Here is a 21,759-nt window from a genome sequence, read left to right on the forward strand (position 1 = left end):
TTTTTTAGATTTATTTTATGTGTGTGAGTGTTTTGCCTGTACATACATGTGTGCACAACATACTTGCCTGGGAGGTCAGAAGAGGTCTTCAGATTTCTGAAACTGGAGGTACAGATGGTTGTGAACCACCCTTTGGGTCTTCTGCAGTAGCAGCAAGTGCTCTTAACCACTGACTGAGCCACCTCTCCAGCCCCTAAAATCTTTTCTTTTGGTGCTCAGGATGGAGCCAAGGGCCTTTCACATAATAGCCAAGTGCTCTACCACTAAACTATACCCTCAGCCTTAAAATATTTTTTAAAATAAAAAAACTGGCTGGGTCACTCATGTTACCTGATCTCGAGATCTGCTATCAAGCCCGTGTGGCTCTAGCTCGAAGGCAGACAAGCAGCCCAATGAAACAGAAGACAGTCCAGAAAGACCACTTGACAATGAAGATGCCAAGGTCAGTGTACCAGGAGAGGATAGTCTTCTTCAGAATTGGTGTTCGAGGAACTGGATATGCATTTGAGGGGAAGGCAGGAAGTGGAGGATCAACATTGAACTTTTCCTACTACATAAATTAAAATGAACTCCAACTGATGTAATAGCACATGCCTGGAATCCCATGTCCTCAGGAAGCAGAGACAGATGCTCACAAGTTCAAGGCCCTCCTTTGCAACATGAGATACTGTTATGGAGTTCATGATACCTTGAGAAATCAATCTGGATTATAATTAGTTAAATTTATTAAAGCGGCTAGCAGGACAACAGTCTCTGAGCCAACGTTGAGATTGCTTCGTGAAAGAGGGGTGAGGGGAGCGTTTTTTAGAGGTGAAAACCACAGAAGACTTTGAACATCTATGCAAGCAAGGCAAGAGCTGTTCTGCTCTGTCAAGATCAGGTGACCTCAAACTAGTCCTTGAATGCCTACAGAAGCAGATTACAGAAGCCAAAAAGCAGTCATGTTGTTTTGTTTTGTTGGAGACAGGGTTTCTCTGTGTTACCCTGGCCATCCTGGAACTGGCTCTGTAGACCAGGCTGGCCTTGAACTCACAGAGATCCACCTGCCTCTGCCTCCCGAGTGCTGGCTGGGATCAAAGGCATGCACCACCAGGCCGGGCCAGGGTTGTATATTTTTGCATGGGGGTGACTAAGTCAGGGTTCCTGGGAACTTATCGTCCAGGAACTGGAGTCAGAGACAAACAGCTAGTGGGCACCAGGATGTGTGCCTAGCATAAAAGGGAGTTTCTTTAGCAATCACAACACCATCGCAGAAAAGTGAACTCAAAATATATCATACACCTAAGAGTCAAAGCTAAAATCAGAGTCAGGTGTGGTGGTGCCCACCTATAATCCCAACACTTGGGAGGAAAAGGCAAAAGAACCTTGGGTTCAAGAACAGCCTTGCTGGCCGGGCGGTGGTGGCGCACGCCTTTAATCCCAGCACTCGGGAGGCAGAGCCAGGCGGATCTCTGTGAGTTCAAGGCCAGCCTGGACTACCAAGTGAGTTCCAGGAAAAGGCGCAAAGCTACACAGAGAAACCCTGTCTCGAAAAACCAAAAAAAAAAAAAAAAAAAAAGAACAGCCTTGCTACATAACAAGACCTTGTCTCGGAAAGGAAGGAAGGAAGGAAGGAGAGAGAGAAAGAGAGAGGGGGGAGAAAGAAAGGAAAGAGACAATACAAAATTTGGAGTGAAAAAAATCTTTGGAATACATATATTTGACACAAGACAAATACCCAGTATATATAAAGAACCTCTATAACTTAATAAGAAAATAATCTCAAATAACTCAACTTTAATAACTGGACAGGCACTTTGAAAATGCCACAGTCATTACCGGTGCTTCCTGCCAGATGGCAAAGCATCTCTAAGTAGCAAAGACACCCTCTCTTGTGGTAAGTCCCCACTGGCTGGGAACAGTGGTTCTCCAGTAGGGCTTCTTTCTGGGCCAACAGCAGCAGCTTCACCTGGAAACTGGTAGGAAATGCAAATTCTCTTGGCCCCACCTAGACCTGCTCAATGGGAAACAGTGGCGGTGATGCTCAGCAGTCAAGTGCCAGGTGATTCCAGGCAGGAGGAGAGGAAGGAAGGAAGAAGGGCTACTTCTTTAAGGCTAATTGGGTACCTCCCCTCCCCTCCTCTTCCCCAGGCTTCTTAAGCCTGGTGTGGGAAGCTGGCCCTTGGGTGAAGTTCTGAAGCCAAATGAGAACCTGCAGTTGGAGGTAAGACTCACGGCTGGCCCCACAGTAAGCCTGAGCAGGGTGTGAGTGGGACGTGGAACCAACCGAGCACATACCCTGGTGTCTCCTCCCTCTCCACACTGGGATTCTGGGAGGGGCCCCAAGGGCAGTCAGGTCATCTCAGCAAGCTTCCAAACTTGGGTTACACAAAATCACCTATCTCTCCTCTGCTGTTTTGAGTGTTTCTGTCTCAGGTCTAGGGATGCTCTGATCTGTTGCAGGGGAGGGGGGAGGCAGGGAATGACTTGGCCTTGGCCTCCAGGAGTTTTCAATGGCTATTACTACAGCCACAATTCCCCAGGCCTCAAGTAAGTCTTCCTTACATTACTCAGGAGGCAGTGATAACAGCTGAGCTCCAAACCAGGGACCCAAGACCCTACCTTACCACCACAAAGCCCCTCAGCAAAGCAGCATGAGTCGCCAGAGCATCAGCAGTGGGACAGAAAACACAGCAAAGCTCATACTCTGGGGTAAGGGCTAAGGCTGTCCCCAGCAAAAGTGGAATGGGCTTGCTGGGGTGCTGTGCCCCTAACGTGGGGGGAACCCATGAGCCCCCCAGCCCCACACTGCCATCTTCTCTATGCAGGCGGTGAACTCAATCACGAAAGGCTGACTTGCACCTTTAGACCCCAAGGGGAAAAGAAGGACAGCTGTAGACTGTTGCTCAGCACGGTAGGTGCCTCCCAAACAGGGGAAGAAGGCTGGAACAAGCGTGCCTCTCTGGCCTCAACAGGTAACAGCTTTTTCCCATCACCCTCCTCAGGTCTGCTTAGGGGAGAAAGCCAAAGAGGAGGTGAATCGTGTTGAAGTCCTGCCCTCAGCCAACCAGGAAGACAGAAAATTACCAGTCACCATTGCCTCGCTGAGGGCCTCCGTCCTGCCTATGGTGAGTCTCTTCCTTTAGGCCCAAGGAAGCGATCACTGCCTAGCTTCATCCTCCAATGGGCCTGGACGTAAATGTAGGTGCCTTCATGCCCTGGGCTTATAGCCATGCTAGAAAGGCAGGATGGCCCTGGCCACAGTGGGGACCCATCCCAATTCCTGCTCCCCAGAGCCTTGCAAACATGAACGAGCCAAATATCCTCTCCAACAGTGTCGTGTTCAAGCCATTTACTACTAGCCACCAAGACATTGTTGGTAGCTTATATTTGGGTTATGTGTCTAGAAATTCTCTTCCTTCTGGTATCTCATACTGTCCACAGTTTATCATTGTTTGTGAATAATAATAGGTTTGTAGTTCGGAGGTTTTTAAAAATGCATTGGGGATGGGGAGTGTGTGTGTGTGTGTGTGTGTGTGTGTGTGTGTGTGTGTGTGTGTGTGTTTAGGCACATGTGCCATAGCATACGTGGAGATCAGAGGACAACTTTCAAGAAGTTGTCTCTCCTGTTGTAGGTTCCAGGAATCGAACTCAGGACAGCGAGTGCTTTTACCTGCTGAACCATCTCTCCTGCCCTTGTTTGTTTGAGACAGGGTCTCATATTGTATCACAGGATAGCCCTAAACCTGTAATGTCCCTGCCTCACCCTCCTTGGTGCTGGGATGATAGGTGTATGCTATCACACTGGGCCCTTTTCCCTCTTCCTGTAGCCTCACTGCGTTGCTCCAGGACTTTTGGTATAATACAAATTCTGCCTGACTTAAAACTGAGCTCGTGAGTTGAAAATGTTGTAATTGGGAAATGCTTTTACTATGCTTATCCCACGGAGAATCCTAGTCCAGCGCCATGCCTTGCTGTGGAAGCATCATTCGTTCGCCTTTGAGAAAGCAGGGTGGGGAGAGCATCATGGTGCTCGTTGTCATGGCCCTGGCTAGACAGGCCTAGGAAAAGATCGAAGTTCAGAATTCGGGTGTGTTTCCTACTAAACAAGTTTAACTTCTGCATCGCTGTAAAGTCAAAACTCCAGAGTGATTGGGAACTGTAATTAGATAAATGTGAACAGTTGATCTTTCCTCTTCCTTAATGTAAGATGGCTCTCCATGAAGTGATTGGCAGACACCAGTTCACCAAAGGAATGAAACCCCCATCTAGTCCTCCCATGCTTTAAGGTTTTTATTTTTATTCAGGAATAGGGAGTTAAATGTCGTCAAATGCTTTTTCTTTTTTTTTTTTTTAAGATTTATTTATTATGTATACAGTGTTCTGCCTGCATGCCAGAAGAGGGCGCCAGTTCTTATTACGGATGGTTGGGAGCCACCATGTGGTTGCTGGGAATCGAACTCAGGACCTCTGTAAGAATAGCCAGTGCTCTTATCCACTGAGCCATCTCTCTAGCCCTCAAATGCTTTTTTAAAAAGATTTTGACTGGCCGGGCGGTGGTGGCGCACGCCTTTAATCCCAGCACTCGGGAGGCAGAGCCAGGCGGATCTCTGTGAGTTCGAGGCCAGCCTGGACTACCAAGTGAGTTCCAGGAAAGGCGCAAAGCTACACAGAGAAACCCTGTCTCGAAAAACCAAAAAAAAAAAAAAAAAAAAAAAAAAAAAAAAAAAAAAAAGATTTTGACTTAGTTTTATTTTACATGCGTGAGTGTTCTACCTGCATATGTCTGCACATTCATACCTGGTTCCCACAGAGGCCAGGGGAGGGCCTTGAAACTAGAGTTGCAGGTGACTGTGAAACACTGTGCAGCTGCTGAAACTTGAACTCAGCTTCTCTCGAAGAGCAGCCAGTGCTCTTAATAGCCAACCCTTCTTTCCAGCCCCTCAAATGTTTTGACTCCCCTGATCCCAGGTTCTTCCTCCATCATTCCATTAACATACCATTATGTTGGTAGAAGAACATTTGAGCCCTTTGGGTTCCTTATTTGATCATGTGAACTTGCAATTCACTTTAATACGTTGGCATCACTTCTGGTTTTTGAGACAGGGTTTCACTGTGTGTGGCCCTGGTTGTCCTGGATCTCGATCTGTAGACCAGGCTGGCCTCAAAATCACAGAGATCCACCTGCCTCTACCTCCCAAGCCCAGCCTGACTTCTTTCTTTACTTAAGGATTCCTGGGGGTGGGGAGTGTGTGAACAGGCTTGCCACAGCACTCATGTGGCAGTCAGAACAGCTTTGTGGAGTAGGTTCTCTCCTCAAGCCTTCTGTGAGTTCAGGGACTGATCTCTGGCTGCCAGGCCTGCTCAGCAAGTGCCTTCACTCACTGAACCATCCCACAAGTTGGCATGGTCTCCCTTTCTTTCGTTTGCTTCTTTTTTTTTTTTTTTTTTTGGTTTTTTGAGACAGGGTTTCTCTGTGTAGTTTTGCGCCTTTCCTGGGACTCACTTGGTAGCCCAGGCTGGCCTCGAACTCACAGAGATCCGCCTGGCTCTGCCTCCCGAGTGCTGGGATTAAAGGCGTGCGCCACCACCGCCCGGCTTTCGTTTGCTTCTTGTTTTCTTGTTCTTGTTGTTCCTTGAGACCAAGTCTGTGTAGCCCAAACTGGCCTCAGACTCTCAGTGGTCCTCCTGGCGGTCCCTCCTCCCAAGTGTTGGGATACAGGTGTGCACCACTCTGACTTCAGAAAAGAGATTTATTCCCAATATGTGGTCATGTTGGGAAGAGGGTTATTTGTGTGTTTGGGGTTGTTTTGTTTTGAGATGGTCTCACTCCTGTCATCCAGACTGGCTGGAACTTAAAATCCTCCTGCCTCCTCAACGCTGGGATGACAGCATTGTGTGACCAGCCCCTACCAGGGGCCAGGCTGAGTTACCTGTGTCTTCTACATTGCTCTGATGTCCCTTCCCACCACAGGCCACAATGACAGGTATGGAGCTTTGTCCTCCAGTGACTTTCCGGCTCCGGGCTGGCTCAGGACCTGTGTTCCTCTGTGGCCATGAATGTTATGGTAAGTTGATGTGTCCTAGGTAGCTGAGGCCTCAAGAGATTCTTGGCTTTTTTTTTTTTTTACAAATGGCTGCTAGTAGCCTGAACTGGAAGGCTGTGTTGAGGCTGTAGCCCTAACTCTTCCCTTGCCTTTCCATGTCTTCTGTAGGCCTCAGGCCTCAGCTGTGTCATGAGAGTGGTGTGGCCCTTGTTTCAGCGTCAGAGGATATTGTAGGGTAAACAGGGTCTTCCAAGACTCTTGCTGGGCATGGTGGCACAGCCTGTAATCTCAGCTCAAGGCCAGTCTGTGCTACATAGCAAGACCCTCTCTCCAGAAAGAGCAGCTCTTAACTATAACTAGTATTTGGAAGCATTTCAAAGATGGGCTTACTAGTAAGTATGAAGCCAGAGTGATAACATGGGTCACAACTTAGGCAGCTTGCCGTATTGTCACCTTTAAGATCCACCTCACAGACTGATGATGGTGGCGCATGCCTTTAATCCCAGCACTCGGTAGGCAGAGGCAGGTGGATCTCTGTGAGTTTGAGGCCAGCCTGGTCTACAGAGTGAGTTCCAGGACAGCCAGGGCTACAAACAGAGCTTGTCTCAAAAACAAAACAAAAAACAAAACAAAACAAAAAAATCTACCTCACATCAGACCTCTGAACAGGTTCCTCCACCTCAGCATGGCACACTGGGGACCAAGTTTCTAGTACATGAACCTTAGAAGGCCAAGCCATACTGTAACCCCACCATCTACATCTCCCTCCCCTGCTCGTTTAGCTTCAGCCTTGTCCCAGCCAATTCTCAACACATATTCTCCTCCTGCCTGCCCTCCTTTCCCTAGCGTGCATGGAGATTTCCTGTCCCTTGCTTCCCCATGGCCCCTATGTTGGAGGAAGGGACAGAAAGGATATGGCTTGCTGCAGAAGGTGAACCCTCTCCACCCCAGTGCTTGTCTGGGGATAAACTTCAAACAGAAAGGGTTGGTGGGGAGGAAATAGGCATTAACCCTGTAGCTCAGATGTTCCGGTTTTCCTCCACCCTGCCCTGTTCCTGCCTACTTCCCATTCCATTACAGAGACTTCAGACATACCCTGGGAAGATGATGAGGAAGATGAGGAAGATGGTGAGGAGGAGGAGGAAGAGGAGGAGGAAGAGGAGGAAGATGAAGATGAAGATGTGGATATATCACTAGAAGAGACACCTATCAAACAAGTCAAAAGGGTGGCCCCCCAGAAGCAGATGAGCGCGGCTAAGGTTGGGGAAAAGGAATGATATGAGGCACCAGGACCTGAGCTGGGCCTCCCAGGTTGGGTATTTGGGACCAGCCAAGGCTATCACTACTAAAGTTCTGCATGTCACAGTTGGGACTGCTCAGTATTCAAGAATGTGTTCTGGTTCTGGGTCTTGGGGTTAACTCTCCAAATAACACTTGGTTTTTGTTCCCAGAAAAAAAAGGTAGAAAAAGAAGAGGAGGAGGCAGTAAGGTAATTCCCACCCTTAATTCCCACTATGGCCACAACCAAGGATTGAAGTCGAGGCTTCTGGCATGTTAAGCAAACAGGGTACCACTGAGTTACAGCGCCAAACTCTGTGTTTGGCCTGGTTGAGGTGTTTTGTTTTGTTTGAGACAGGATATCAGTAAGTTGCCCAGGCTGGCCTTAAACTCGCTGTATAGCCCTGGCAGGCTGTGGACGTGTGATCCTCCTGCTTCAACTCCCTAGGAACTGAAACAGTCCTGGGAAGCGGATACAGGCAATGTGTTTACATACATGCACACATGTAGATTCAACAGCTCTGGAGATTGGCACAGTCCTTGAAAAGCATGAACTATCCTTCTGACCTGACTACCTGAGGTAATTCCTCCCTTCCTCAAATTAAAAAAAAAAAAAAACAGTTCAAGATCTACACGCAAACTCACTCTGGCCTTGCCCAACAGTCCTGGAAACAGTGGCACTCAAAATGTCTGCCAATAAGAGTTGACCAAACAGTGTCCCTTTTTTTTTTTCCTTCTCCATGGTGCAAAGTAAATGGAACATATGTAGACTTTGGAAGCATGTTAACAACCAAAAGGATAGAATTAAGAGAACAGGGCATGGACTCATGTTCATTTCATGTCTTGTATTTTAGCAACAGCTTGGCTAAAGTGATGCAAAAGATTAACACTGGAAAATAATGAAAAACATAAGTAATTCTCATGTGTTTGCTAAATTATGTGCAGTGAGGTTAACATTGCTTTTATTGTGAAAAAATGTATTATATCAGCTCTTGTTAAAATGTGTTTAAGTGACAGCTTATTCATCTGGACCAAATGAAATAAAACACTAGTCTCAGCACACAGAACAATGAGTACCAGAAAGAAACCCCCCAAGACTAGAGACCCTCCACGTGAGAATGCACCGAGGCAAAGCCTTACGGTTCTCAAGGCTGTGGAAGCCTCTGCTAACCAGAAACTCAAACTTAATCCAGTCCAAACCTCCGCCAACTGGAGCGACTGCTGAGTCCCCTAAACAGCCGTCGCCACAGGGACGGACGGTCCGGTGCACGTGAAGATCAGTGTACCTGGGGTTTGTCTAGACACGATATTGGAGTGGTTTAAAGAGGGAAATGGTAGATTGGTTGCAATGATGGCAAATTTTGAGAAAATTAAAAGGAAGGTGGAGACCCTTTCCCTCTCTGCCTATGTAGGCACGGAGTTCCAAAGCAAGACTGGGCTTGTGCTCAGGATTAAAGCCAGCAATGGCAGAGCAGCAACAATCCACTCATGTGACAAACATCCCAAGCATGATTCAGATTCACTGGGAGTTCTGGAGTCTCTCTGGTTTGTAATTCCGAGGACACATCTCTTCAGCATCCCCCACCCCAAGAGATGAACACATCGATCGTGTCAACAAGCTTCTTAACTGTACCAAGATCCTGTACAACACAGCCTAACCAAAAAACCCTCAATCTGCCTGTCCCACAATTGGAAGGAAGAAAAGAAAGAAAAAGAAAAAATATTTTAAGGTGACACATGCCTTTAATCCCAGCACTCAGGAAGCAGAGGCAGGTGGCTCTCTGAGTTCTAAGCCAGCCTGGTCTTCTACATAGTGAGTTCCAGGACATCCAGGGCTACATGATAGACCCTGTCTCAAACAAAAAACAATGAAAAAATATTTAAGTATATATTGTCTATTGAACCTCTACCCCCATTGAGCCGATACCCTCCATATTCCCACCCTTTTATCCCTATCTCCCTCCTATTAGGAAAACAGGTTTTGTTTTTTATGACAGGGTTTCTCTCTGTGTGTAGCCCTGGCTGTCCTGAAACTTGCTCTGTAGACTAGATCTGCCTCTGCCTCCCCAGTGCTGGGATTAAAGGCATGTATGTCTCAAAAAAAAAAAAAAAAAAAAAAAAACATGCACCACCCACCACCACTGCCAGGCAAAAAAAGCATTTTCTTTCTTTCTTTCTTTTTTTTTTTTTTGTACTTGAAAGAAAACCAATAGAAGTCTAAAGAAAATACACTCTTAAAGAGACAGAATAAGGCCGGGTGGTGGCGGCGCATGCCTTTAATCCCAGTACTCGGGAGGCAGAGCCAGGCAGATCTCTGTGAGTTCGAGGCCAGCCTGGTCTACAGAGTGAGATCCAGGACAGGCACCAAAACTACACAGACACCCCCCCCCCAAAAAAGGGAATAAAAAAGGAATAAGCAAAGCTGAAGCTGAGCGCAGTGGCAAAGGACTTGCCTACCATGCTAGAAACCAAGTCTGTTCCCTTCCCCAACACCACAAAAAATGAGACTCAAACGTGGGCTGGGAATAGCTCAGTGGTGGAGTGTTTCCTTCAGATGCATCAAGACTTAAGTTCAATCCCCAGCACTGCAAACAAACTAATAAAACCAAGAGGGGCAGAACAGCAGGGGCGACCAGGTCGAGGGGCCAGCCCCTCTGTCTAGATGAACTGCCCAGCTCTGCTCCTGCACGCAGCTATTGGGAGGGCTCAGCTATGTCATAAAGCCACACTCTCTCCTGCCCACTCTGTCCCTATTCCTCTCCAGGCCCAGCCCTCAGGACAAGAGTCCCAGGAAGAGGGTGAGCAGTGAAAAGCTGGGGCTGGCCCTGGGGAAGGCTGCCAGGGTGGGAGGGAGGGGAGGAAGAAGGGGAAACCTTCAGGGCCCCTTGTCTCCACAGGGGAAAGCTACACTCAGACCTAAGAAGTCTGCACTCAAGAAATGAGGAGCTCACCTTGGTCTCTCCTGTGTCCACCAGAGGATGTCTACCAGCTCTGCTCTGGTGCAGCTGTCCAGCCCCTCCACCTGAATCTAAACGTAATAAAGTGTTGTGGAGGCCACACGGGAGCCCTACAACCCAGACCTTCAGTTTCAAGAAGCCCTTGGAGAAGAACCCCCACAAACCAGCCTAAGCCACAATAAAATTTGCATGATCAGAACCTCCCTCAGCCTCTTCCCTGGGTGGGTCTCCTTGCGGCTGCGCTAACTCATGTGCCCAGCAGAGGGCAACCGCCAGCAAGAAACTGGCCCCATGTTTCTCTTGCTAGGTTTCCACCCCAGGGTTGAGTGGAGGCCTAGGCATCTGGCCTCAGCTCTGTCATCAATGAGCTGAGGCAGATGAGGTTTACAAGGACAGAACTCTAGGACCCAACCAGCTTTTGCTACCAGGAAGGGCCTGGCCCAGGCCCAAACTCTGTTCCATTTCTCTGCTCTTCTCAGGCAGTTGTCACCAATGGGACACCCAATGGGGGATATCCTAGGCTACTACAGTTGAGACTAAGACTCATATGACACCAGGAGTGGTTGTCATGGTTAAAGGGGCAAGTGGTGGGTGATGTCAGCTTCCCTTCTTAAATGAGAAAACCAAAGCAGAGCCTGCACCTAAGTCAGGGAGCCGAAGGGGGAGCTAGAGAGCCTGGCCTCAGCGCCTTAGCTTTTGACCTCTGATGGGAGGACTTCCTGCCAGCATGCAGGAAATCTTGCAAGCTGAAGGCAGGGGCTAGGGTGCAGTCGTCTGTGTGAGGGGAACTTATCGATGGCTAGGATGCCTAGGCTGAGGCCTGAGGCAGGTCTACCGATGGGCTGTGCTTACTGCAGCTGGGCTGTAGGGCACGGGTGTGAGACAGCCCCAACTGGAGATGTTGGACTTGGCACTAAGGGGTGGAGATTAACTAGAATGTTGGTAGCCACCTCTCACACTGCTTAGCACCGCTCAATGCCCCCCCATAAATGTTCACAAACCCTCCCTCCCCCCAGCTCACTCCCTCAGGGAGAAAGTCTGCCAGAGGTTAGGTAAACTGAGTCCCCCTTCCCCTCCTTGGCAGCATGAGTCCTTTGTCTCAACTGACATAGTAGCAGCCATTTCCTTTTTCTAAAAGAGAACCTGGAGCCAGATAAATGAACTTTTTTTTTTTTAGGCGGGGGTGGGGGTGGGGGTGGGGGTGGTGAGGGGTTGGTTTTTCCGAGACAGGGTTTTTGTGTAACAACCCCGACTGTCCTGGCTCTTGCTCTGTAGATCAGGCTGGCCTCGAACTCACAGAGATCCGCCTGCCTCTGCCTCCCGAGTGCTGGGATGAAAGGCGTGCGCCACCACCGAAGAAATGAACTTTTCGAGTCACACAGCAAGGGCTGGAGGTAAGCTCCAGAACCCAGTTCCCATCCCCCACTCTCCAGGCTGCCTCCCACTTGTGGCTGGCCACTGCCTCCCCCAAGACAGTAAGAGCAAACCTGAAAGCTGGGCCTGAAAGTGCCAGGTAACGAGGGGCAGGGAGTCAAAGATTCCTCACATAAAGCAGGCTGCCCCATATCCCTCTGGTACCAGACTCTGGCCGAGCCTCAAGACCAAATTTCACTGCTGGTATCTGTTACCATGGAGACTTAGGCTGCACTAAGGGGGCCAGCCAGTGAGTGGCAACAGGCCCTGTCCCCAGTGACAGGAAACAGGTGCGCAGGCTCAGAAGCCTTGAGCAGTTCTGCCTCCGGGGAGAATGAGCTCAAGGCACTAGGTATTGATGGCCCATGCCTGTCTTCTGCGTCCAGCCGACACGATCACCATTGAATTCCACGTCTCTAGCTGTCTCCTCCATGTACCTGAGCCCTCTTACCTGCGAGCCCACCTGATGCCTGGGATTGAATTCAGGTGGAGTGGCCTTTAAACACCCTGCCTGGAGCTTTAGTGAAACATTTCACTATTAGGATAAGAATTTGTACTGTATCAAGCTGATGAAAGAAAATGCTGGCCATACTTTCAGGAGGGAAGGCTAAAATCTTTTTAGATTATGGATGAGCCTATAGAAAAATGTCTGCCGTAAATCAAACAGTGAAGGGGAAGATGAATAGAAATCTTACATATACAACTTAAGTAAGACGTAACTCTCTGAACAGATTAAGATAGGTTTCTTCTGTGTCCCAGAATCTAATCAATATTTATATGTGGAATTCAGCTATCATTTGGCTTAAAAAGGGTTTATTGGGAAATGTTATCATTTATACTATTTTCTACAGAGAAACTATTTTACTGTTTAAAATATATATATACCCTGCCTGGGAGCTAGCGAGGTCATATGAGTCTAATGGAGGGGGGGGGGGGCAAGTTTCCCTGAAGCAGGCAGAGACTGGAGTGAGTCTCCAAAGATCACAAAAATGTGGAAGGTGGAAACGTTGCAGGGTGGGAGGCAGAGGTGTGTCCAACAGGGCTGAGAGGTGAGTGGGCCGGAGCTGCTTCCAGGAACATCAAACTGTGTTGCTGCACTGTACCGTGCTGGGCACCAGTCCTTGGCCCCTTGGCCCAGCCATGAGGTAACTTGCTGTTAGACATGGAGTATCATTTACCTTCTAGTTTTAACAGGATTTCTCTGTGTAGTCCTGGCGGTCCTGGAATTTGCTCTGGCCTCAAACTCAGAGCTCTGCCTGCCTCTGCCTCAAGAGTGCTGGGATTAAAGGCATGCACTGCCACTGCCCAGCTCTGCCTATTTTTTTTTAACAATTTATTTATCTTTATTTTATGTGCATTGGTGTATGCATGTATGAGGGTGTCAGATCTTAGAGTTACAGACAGTTGTTAGCTGCCATGTGGGTGCTGGGAATTGAACCTGGGTCCTCTGTGCTCTTAACCACTGAGCCATCACTCCAGTTCCCCACCCCACCCCACCCCCCCCTTTTTTTTTTTAAAGATATGGTTTCATATCCCATGCTGGCCTCAGACTTGCTTTGTAGCCAAGGTTGATGATGACCTTGAACTGATCCCCCCCGCTGCTTTCAGCCTCTGGAGTACTGGGATTACAGGCTTCAACGACACCTGGTTTAAGCAGTGCTGAGGATGGGACCCAAAACTTCATGAATGTTAGGCCAGCCTTCCACCAACTGAGCTACATCCCAGCCAGTCCCCAATTCTAACTTTCTTTAAATTTGATTCCAAATCCCTCAACGCCCCCTGGTAATTCCCACCTTCTCAAACACCTCTTCCAATTCACTCCCAGGCCCCCTGCAGAGGCATTTTGAGTCTGCAGAAGAGAAGGTGGAGCTCTAAAGGCCGCTGCTTTAGACCCAGGCTGAGCCCGTGGTTGGGGAACAGGGGAAGGGATACTGCTAGCTTGCTTGTGTGTGTGTGTGCGGGGGGGGGGGGGGGGGGGGGGGGGGGGAGGTTGCAGAATGGCAGACCACTTTGTGGATTGCTGGAACTCGGAGAGGTGAGAAGGAAGCTGGAGGGGAGAGTGTCACCTTCCCAGTCAGCTCTTTAAACGGCGGCGGCAAATAAACCCACCTCCGTGCTGCTCGGTGAACTCCAGGGAGCCAGAGCTCATTCAGACGCATCGTTCGCCCCACATCGCTCCTCCTTCCAGTTCATCACCCGCTAACTTTTCTGTAAAGAGAGGACTAGCCACCAACTTTCAGAACCTCAGCCGTCTGTCCCATTCCAATCCAGCTAAACCCGTCCAGTTCCATGGCGCACACCTTTAATCACAACGCTAGGGAGATGGAGGCAGGTGGGTGTCTGAATTGGAGGCAAGCCTCGTCTACACAGTGAATTTCAGGCCAGTTGATGCTGCATAATAAAACCCTGTCTCAGAAAAAAAAAAAAGAAAAGAAAGAAAGAAAAGAAAAGAAAACTCAGTATGGTCTCTTGAGCCCTACAGTAATAATAAAGCCAATGGCAGGCTAGACCCTGGGGAGTGAGGTCACAACTCCAGGGAACATAAAGAGCCTAGATTCTGGAAATGTGGCTCCTTCAATCACCAGCTGCCTTATTCTGAGCAAATTACTTCCCCGTGTGCCTGTTTCCTATCAGCAAACTGCAGTTAATAGCTGGCTTGGGTACCCAGCTACGTGGGGCTAGGGGTCATGTGCCATGCTGTTGGGCACTGCATCCCAACTGCTAGGGGACGCTGGTGGAAGGGACCTGGGAGGCTAAGGCTGGGTCTCAAGCCCAAAAGAAGGCCCAGACATCTTAGGGATTTCCACGCTGGTTCACTATCCTCTCATTTGGTCCTCCAATACTCCAATGGCTGTCCCATTTTTTCCATAAAACTGCACATGGAGGTCCAGGCAAAAGGGACTCCCACTCTCCTTGAGGTCTCCGTCTCAGACCAGTTTTCGTGACCATTAAGATCCTTCCAAAACCCCTAGCTACACCTGACTCCCCACCTCTGGCCCCAACCTGTTGCACCCACGATTCGTAGCCTTACCCCTCCTTCCTGGTGGCAAGGGGTGACAGCAGAGAAGCCGAGCCAGCAGCCTCTCAAGCCAAGCCCACCCCTGCTCCCTGGAGGGAGGCTCCTCCTTTTAAGGCTGCTTCTGGGAATTCCCACCCCGAGCCAGAACTCGAGACCCCAGCCCCAGCTCGGTACCTGCAGCTCATTCTTAAGGAGATGAGGTTGGGGCATCAAACCTGAGGGCGGGAGCAGCTGACCCTGAGAGGGGGGAGGGCAAGGCGCCTCCCTCCCTGTGCCTGCCCCACGCCCTGCACTTCACCGAGGCCGGCAGGTCCGTGCGGGTCAGGAATAAATCAGAAGAGATCGCAGGGACCAGCCTCCTGATAGAGGACACTCCCGTAGCTCCATCCTTTGCGCCCGGGGACCCCCGCCCGAGGTTGGCAGCCCAAGGGTGCGAGTACGCCAATCGGACCAGCTCCGGCTTCGCAGCCTCACTGGCCCGGAAGGTGGACACCTCGCACCTCAGTCTCCCAATTACGTCCCCCTCCCGCATCCCCCCTCGGCTAGCTTCCTCTTTTCCCTCCGTCTCCTTTCATCCCCGAAAACCTGTGGCTCCGAGAGACCTTGGCTTCTCTGGGACTCTGCCCCAGGGGTCTGCCCACATCCGCTCCTGAGTTTGGGGGGCAGAGGGGCAACCGCCCCAAGAAGTCTCTCCGGCGATGGGAGCCGCCCGCCTGCTGCCTAACCTTACTCTGTAAGTGTGCTGCCTGCGACTGGAGTTCTTTTGCCATTTCCAGCCCCAGGAATATTATACCTCCCTGGGACTACCGTCGGGCAGGTGGGGCAAGACAAAGGTGGGGGACGGGCGTGCCCGGGGGTGCCCACACCTGGAACTGCCTTGTCTCCCCAAACAGGTGCCTGCAGCTATTGATTCTCTGCTGTCAAACGCAGGTAGGCACCCCTACCTAGCCCCCCCCTTACACACACACACACACACACACACACACACACACACACACACGCGCGCGCGCGCACGCACGCACCCTTCCCACCTCACCTCAAAGGAGGGGAGGCAGGACCAGCCTCTCCCTACCCAACAAGTGTTGAGGTTTGGAGAATCATCAGTTTGGAAGATGGGTTGGAGGGCAGGCTGAAGCAGGAAGGCAGACAGACTGAGGTTTGCCTCTGGGGCCCTACTAACCACCCTGCTGGCTTTCTGTTGGTCTCTACTCTCTCCATCCTTTGTGATGGGCTTCTGGATGGTTAAGGGCATTGTGTTTACACTTGAGGACTAGAGCCCCGGAGCGGTTAGAAGCCAGGGGAGGCGGCTGCTCAGGTGAGGTTTGTGCCTGCCGGTAACCTGGAGGGTTTGGATTCGAAACCACTTATTCGGTCCATTCACCCACCATCTGCTCTTCCCAACATGCTTGGACCATAGGTGGCCAGGGACTCGGGCACAGCTGGAGTATCCAACTGGATAGGGAGACCCATTACCTATATAGAGTTCCTAGGTCAAGCCTAAAGGTTTGTTTGGGATGGAACTCGGGTGTTTACCTCTCCACACTCCCCCACACACACACCTCCCACCCACCCACCCCCAAGCCCCCAGCTCGAGGCGAGGCGCAGACCCTTTTTTGTGATCCCCCATAAAAATGCAGCTATTAAAATGCACTGGTCCAGAACCGCTCCGGGGAGAGATGGCCTGGCTTTCCCAGGCCAGAGGCCTGTTTCTCTTCCCATCCACTGGGGACTTTTTTTTTTTTAAGGTAAATGCCTTTTCTCTGGAGTGGGAAGGGGCTGCCTTTGAAGCAGTGGGGGGGGGGTGGGAGAGAGACAACACCCTCCTTTTTCCTCCCCCCCCCCTTTTTTGCTCTGGCCGGTTCCAGGCCTTTTGCTTCACACATCTAGGGGAGAGTAAGAAGAAAGCCCCCAGCCTGGCAGGGAGGGGTCTGGGGGTGGGTCCCAACCTGTTCTGGAAAGGGAATTAGCACAATGGTGCCGCTTGGCCTGGGCGTTTATGGCCTGGCTGAGGCCCCATTCAGGACTGAGGGAAGGTGGCAAGGCTGTCTTTCCCCTTGAAGTGCCCCCTCACCCCCCCCTGGGAGGGGGGGGGGCAACAGACTGAACCACAGCCATGCTTGAGGGGCTGTTTGACAAGCAGCTGTCTCCCGTGGTGGGGAGGGGAGGTCCCCCCACAGCGGGAACATGAAAGGAACAGGCAAGGTCCTGTGGGGAGAGGGACTTGTGGGCTGTGGGCTGTGGGGGGGTGGGGGAGGGGCGTGGGCTACTTTTGTGAAAGGCTTGAAGGGGGACAAGGAGAGGAGGGGGCTTGGGGGTGGGGGGCTGCTATCTGCCCCTGACCTGGAAGCGACTGCCAGGAGAAGGCTGCCCGCCAAGTGGGGCGGACATCCTGAACCTGGGCCAGGAGGCTAAGGCTGAGATAGACAGGAACCCACCCCTGGCAGGGAGGCCTGGGAGGGTGAAGTCACATATTCCAAACCACAGACGCTGGCCTCAAGTTTCTCTAGGGTGGGATGCATGGTAGGGTCCCTAAGATGTTCTTAATCTCCCGGAGTCCTGGCAACCCTTGACCTTTAGGAACTGGTGCCGGGAATGGAAAGAATTGGAAGGGGTCAACTCTGATCAGGTTATACCTTGGCCTTGACATTAAGGTTTCACCACCACCACCACACTGGTATGTCCCACCCCTCTATCTAAGAGAGAGTGGCCTCTAATGCATGCTGAGCTGGGGCCTCGCTCTGTCGTGGATCGGGCCTGAGATAATTATAGGTGGAATTGAGCATTAGGAACAGGGAAGGGCTGTCCCCACACCAGCCCTTCATGCTGAGATGAGGCTATCTCCAGCAGCTGGCAACTGTCACCCTAAAGGGCACCTTGGAGGAGACAGGGACAGTGAGTAATGTTTCTGTCCTACTCAGGTAAGGCTGGATAAGGTGAGCCCCATTGTGGAGATATGGTACTGGACAGGCTTGATATACGGTGGAAATGGCTCCTTTCGCCACCCAAGGAGGCAGGCCACTAAATACCTAGGTAACTGCCCAGGCTGGCAGGGGAACCACAAAAGCAGCCACTGGTACCACCTTCTACTGCTACGTCTACCCCCATACACTAGGGAAGTCTCTCTCTCTCTCTCTCTCTCTCTCTCTCTCTCTCTCTCTCTCTCTCTCTCTTCTCTGTCTCTGTCTCTCTCTGTCTCTCTCTCTCTCTCTGTCTCTCTGTCTCTCTCTCTCTCTCTCTTCTCTCTCTCTCTCTGATCTCCAGGACACTATGGATAAGGACCTAAGAGACCCCCAAATGCCCTCCAGTGGTTAAGTCAGTAACACATCTGCTCTGTGCAGGTGTGCTGGAGTTGGGACCTTTCAAGGCTAGTGGGGTGGGGTGGGAGCATCTAGGGGTCCTGATTAATGGAACCAACACCCCTGAGAAAGAGCAAGGAGTCCTGGCTACAAGTTGTGTGTCCCATGCAACAGAACACAGAGACAGGACACACAACCTTGAAGGTCTCTTCTAGCAACTTGTTACTGCAGATGTATGCTGTCTCACTGTGTTTCCCAAGACTGACAGCCACAAGTCCCCAAAAGTCACAACTGGTTCATGCAGCATCCTGGGAAGATCATGGACACAGGCAGTCTTCACCTTGCACCCTACACTGCAGGGTACCCAGCCAGCCCCACTTCACTCACCTCCTACCCCTCTCCCCAGATGGACCAATGGTGGTGTCACCCAAAGCAAATTGACACTATTTTTCCCTTGGTAACCGCAAAGGGGGAGAATCACCCGTCTCCTAATTTTAACCAGTACGTGAGGGACCAGGGCGCCATGACTGACCAGCTGAGCAGGCGGCAAATCCGTGAGTACCAGCTGTACAGCCGGACGAGTGGCAAGCACGTGCAAGTCACCGGGCGTCGCATCTCCGCCACCGCTGAGGATGGCAACAAGTTCGGTAAGACCTGACCCTTGCCCCAGACCACTTGGATCCTGCCCAGCCTGGCCTCCAGGTTTCTTCCCAGCTCCTAGGTTAGGGGATTTGAGGTATGGTGGGTAGAGGAAGCCCCTTGGTCCTGCAAGCCTGATAGTACACCATCCCTTTGGCCTGACTTTGAGAAACAGACTGCTTGGAGGGGGGGGGGGAGACCTCTTGCACATCCCTGAGCCAGTAGCCGATAGACAAAGGTCTTTCTTCTTTTCCCTCATCATAGCCAAGCTCATCGTGGAGACGGATACGTTTGGCAGCCGGGTCCGCATCAAGGGGGCGGAGAGCGAGAAGTATATCTGCATGAACAAGAAGGGCAAACTGATTGGGAAGGTGAGGCCTGGGACACAGGGCAGCAGACGGATGTGTCTTCTCTACTAGAATAAGGGCAGGCAAGGTTAAAGCGGGGGCTCTTGGGTGACAGGGGGAGGTCTTTGCTTGACAACCACCCCCACCTCCCAATATTCATTTAATTCTTTTCCTTTTCTAAAGATTTGTTTTTACTTTATGTGTATGAGTATATAACCTGCATGTATGTCTGTGTACCACATGTGTGCCTGATGCCTGTGGAGGTCAGAAGGGATCAGAGCCCCTGGAAATGGAGTTACAGATGATTGTGAGCTGCCGTGTGGGTGCTGGGATCTGAACCCAGGTCCTCTGCTAGAGCAGCCAGTGCTCATACCCACTGAACCATCGCTCCGGATCTCTATTAATTTTTTAAAATATTTCTTTTTCTCATATGTGTATGGGTGTTTTGCCTACAAGTGTGTCTGTACCACCACAGGCTTGTAGAACCCAGAAGAGAGTGTCTGATCCCTGAGAACTGGAGTTACATCTTTCAGCCTCCGTGTGGGTACTGGGAATCAAAACGTTGGTCCTCTGGAAAAGCAACCAGTGATCTTAACCACTGAGCCATCTCTCTAGCCCCCCCCCCCCACTTCTCCCCCTCCCAGTCGCTATTTAAAGGAGTCCTTGTGGCTCCTGGCCTGCTGAAGTGACAGATGGTCCACAGGAATCTGGTGCTGATATAAGGACTATTTCTCCAGCAGCGGTCAGGAAGAATCTATCCACTACAGGATACTGCCTGGGATGTGTTGGTGTGGCAGCCCATGTGGAGGGCTAAAACGTGATCAGGGTTGCAAGTTGGGGCATTCATGTATGGTAGAAGTTCTTCTGAGTTCAGTGGGGTTCATGGACAGTGACTAGCAAGATGCATACTAAGCACTAACTGGTGAAGCCTCAAAGCACTGTGGGTACCGAGCACTGCACTCCTTTTAGAATTCCCTGTCCGGACTTCCAGCTCTGACTGGTGCTCACCGAGTACCCTCGCACTTCTCACCTGTAAGAAAGCAAGGCATGTGGGGTCAAGTGTCCGGCTGGCTCTTTCTGATCCCTCTCTCCACCCTGTGACAGCTTTCACCCAGAGAGCATAGAATTCTCAGGAGCCATGTCCATGCCCCCCACCCCCAGCACTGAATTTCTTTCTACCCTGATCTTGACCCTACATTTGGGGAAACTGAATTCAGTGCTTTCTCGAGGCTTCCTCAAGGGATACAAATGCTGAATGATTTAAGTCCACCGCTGACTCCAAGCACAGCCGGTGTGCACTGCTCACTGCTGCCTCCCTAACCAAGGTGCCCATCTCACTAGACAGCTGCTTGGGCACAAATGACTCCTTGCTCCTACTTGGGTCCTGCAGAAAGGCCCAAAGGCAGACAACTCAGCCAGGGTGAGTGGACAAATTCCCCTCCTCTGCTCCTTTCTTCCATAGCCGAGTGGGAAGAGCAAAGACTGCGTGTTCACCGAGATCGTACTGGAGAATAACTACACAGCCTTCCAGAACGCCCGGCATGAGGGCTGGTTCATGGCTTTCACTCGGCAGGGCCGGCCGCGCCAGGCCTCCCGAAGCCGCCAGAACCAGCGAGAGGCCCACTTCATCAAGCGCCTCTACCAGGGCCAGCTGCCTTTCCCCAACCATGCCGAGAGGCAGAAGCAGTTCGAGTTTGTGGGCTCGGCCCCCACCCGCAGAACCAAGCGTACTCGGAGGCCCCAGCCCCAAACGTAGTCAGGGAGGCCATAGTGAGCAATGCCGGGTAGATGCCCCTCAGCAGCCTTCTCTCTCTCTTCTCTAACTCATCCAAAGATGGGGGCTGGGGTGGAAGGTGGGGAGCCAGACCCCAAAAGGACCCAAAGGGCATGAAGCATCTAATCCCCAGCTGGGAAAAAAACAACAGTACTTATGTACCCCAGGGTGGGCACCACACTCTGGAACAGGCTCTTTTGAGGCCAGGGGTAGATCCTGGGGAAAGAAGTAGGGTCTCCCTGACCTAAAACGCCCCTCCCAGGGTCTGCCTGAAACAAGTGGGCAGGTCAGCAGATTTCAGGCCTTGCAGAACCGTTCCCAAATTTCGCTCCCAGCCTCTCTCTCAGTTTGAACCAAATATCCAAACTCCTGACCAGACAGTAGGAAGGGACTCTTGGTTTTGTTTCCAGAGACACAGAGAGAAACAAAAACCAGCCACTCTTCCTATTTCTCGCCCCAGGCCTGCCTCCCCACCCCATGCCCCAGAATAAAACCATTTTCCTGCAACCGGGTCCGCTGAAGAAAAGTGGGCAATCAGAGCACAGAACTCAGCTGCAAAGTGTCTGGGGCTGGCGGCACCGAGAGGTCAGATGCTAGCTGGGGATGCTGGGCGCCGGGGACACAGGTGCAGCAGCCAGCGCGTCCCGCTGTGCCGTGCGGGGGAGGCCGAGGCTGGCCCAGGCCCGGGGGACTGGCGGCCCCTCCCTCCGCGGGCTCCGATGTCCAGGCTCACGCGACGCGTCCCTGCTACCTGTAGGAGAGAAGAAAACCCAACCCCTAGGCGCGGCCCTGAGCGGCCGGCTGGCGGGGGACAGGCGCCCTGTGGGGCCCAGGCCCGGGGGAGGGGGGTGGTGGCAGGAGCGCGGCCCGGGGACGCCAGAAGTCACCTCGCGGGGAGCAAGATTGCTTTTTTCCGGTGAGCAGGGCTGGGAGGGGGGAGGAGGTCTGGGACGAGCGGAAGCGGGTGGGTCGAGAATGTGTCCCCTTGTTCTCCCCGGTCCCCACTGGGG

At 51.4% G+C, this 21,759-nt stretch overlaps 2 protein-coding genes across 4 annotated transcripts; both read left to right on the top strand.

The window, feature by feature from the left end:
• Positions 1 to 1,566: 1,566 nt before the first annotated feature.
• Npm2 (nucleophosmin/nucleoplasmin 2) lies at positions 1,567 to 10,454 on the top strand. Of its 3 annotated transcripts, XM_052732799.1 has the most exons (9): positions 1,567 to 2,203; positions 2,554 to 2,691; positions 2,808 to 2,893; positions 2,985 to 3,107; positions 5,954 to 6,047; positions 7,107 to 7,285; positions 7,478 to 7,515; positions 10,069 to 10,102; positions 10,184 to 10,454. In XM_052732799.1, the coding sequence occupies exons 2-9, from the start codon at positions 2,634 to 2,636 to the stop codon at positions 10,244 to 10,246; spliced, it is 675 nt and encodes a 224-aa protein (XP_052588759.1). In that variant the 5' UTR covers positions 1,567 to 2,203; positions 2,554 to 2,633; the 3' UTR covers positions 10,247 to 10,454. The 3 variants fall into 3 exon arrangements, with proteins under 3 accessions (XP_052588759.1, XP_052588758.1, XP_052588760.1); XM_052732798.1 differs by having other exon boundaries at positions 1,567 to 2,691; XM_052732800.1 differs by having other exon boundaries at positions 1,567 to 2,691; positions 10,202 to 10,454.
• Positions 10,455 to 14,907: 4,453 nt separating this feature from the next.
• Fgf17 (fibroblast growth factor 17) lies at positions 14,908 to 21,437 on the top strand. Its single transcript, XM_052732806.1, has 5 exons — positions 14,908 to 15,426; positions 15,587 to 15,623; positions 18,459 to 18,636; positions 18,893 to 18,999; positions 20,438 to 21,437. Exons 1-5 carry the CDS (start codon positions 15,392 to 15,394, stop codon positions 20,729 to 20,731), a joined length of 651 nt encoding a protein of 216 aa, XP_052588766.1. The 5' UTR covers positions 14,908 to 15,391; the 3' UTR covers positions 20,732 to 21,437.
• Positions 21,438 to 21,759: the final 322 nt, after the last annotated feature.

The sequence above is a fragment of the Peromyscus californicus genome, unplaced genomic scaffold, assembly GCF_007827085.1.
Source record: "Peromyscus californicus insignis strain IS unplaced genomic scaffold, ASM782708v3 Scaffold_12__1_contigs__length_115047231, whole genome shotgun sequence".
Taxonomy (NCBI): Eukaryota; Metazoa; Chordata; class Mammalia; order Rodentia; family Cricetidae; genus Peromyscus; species Peromyscus californicus.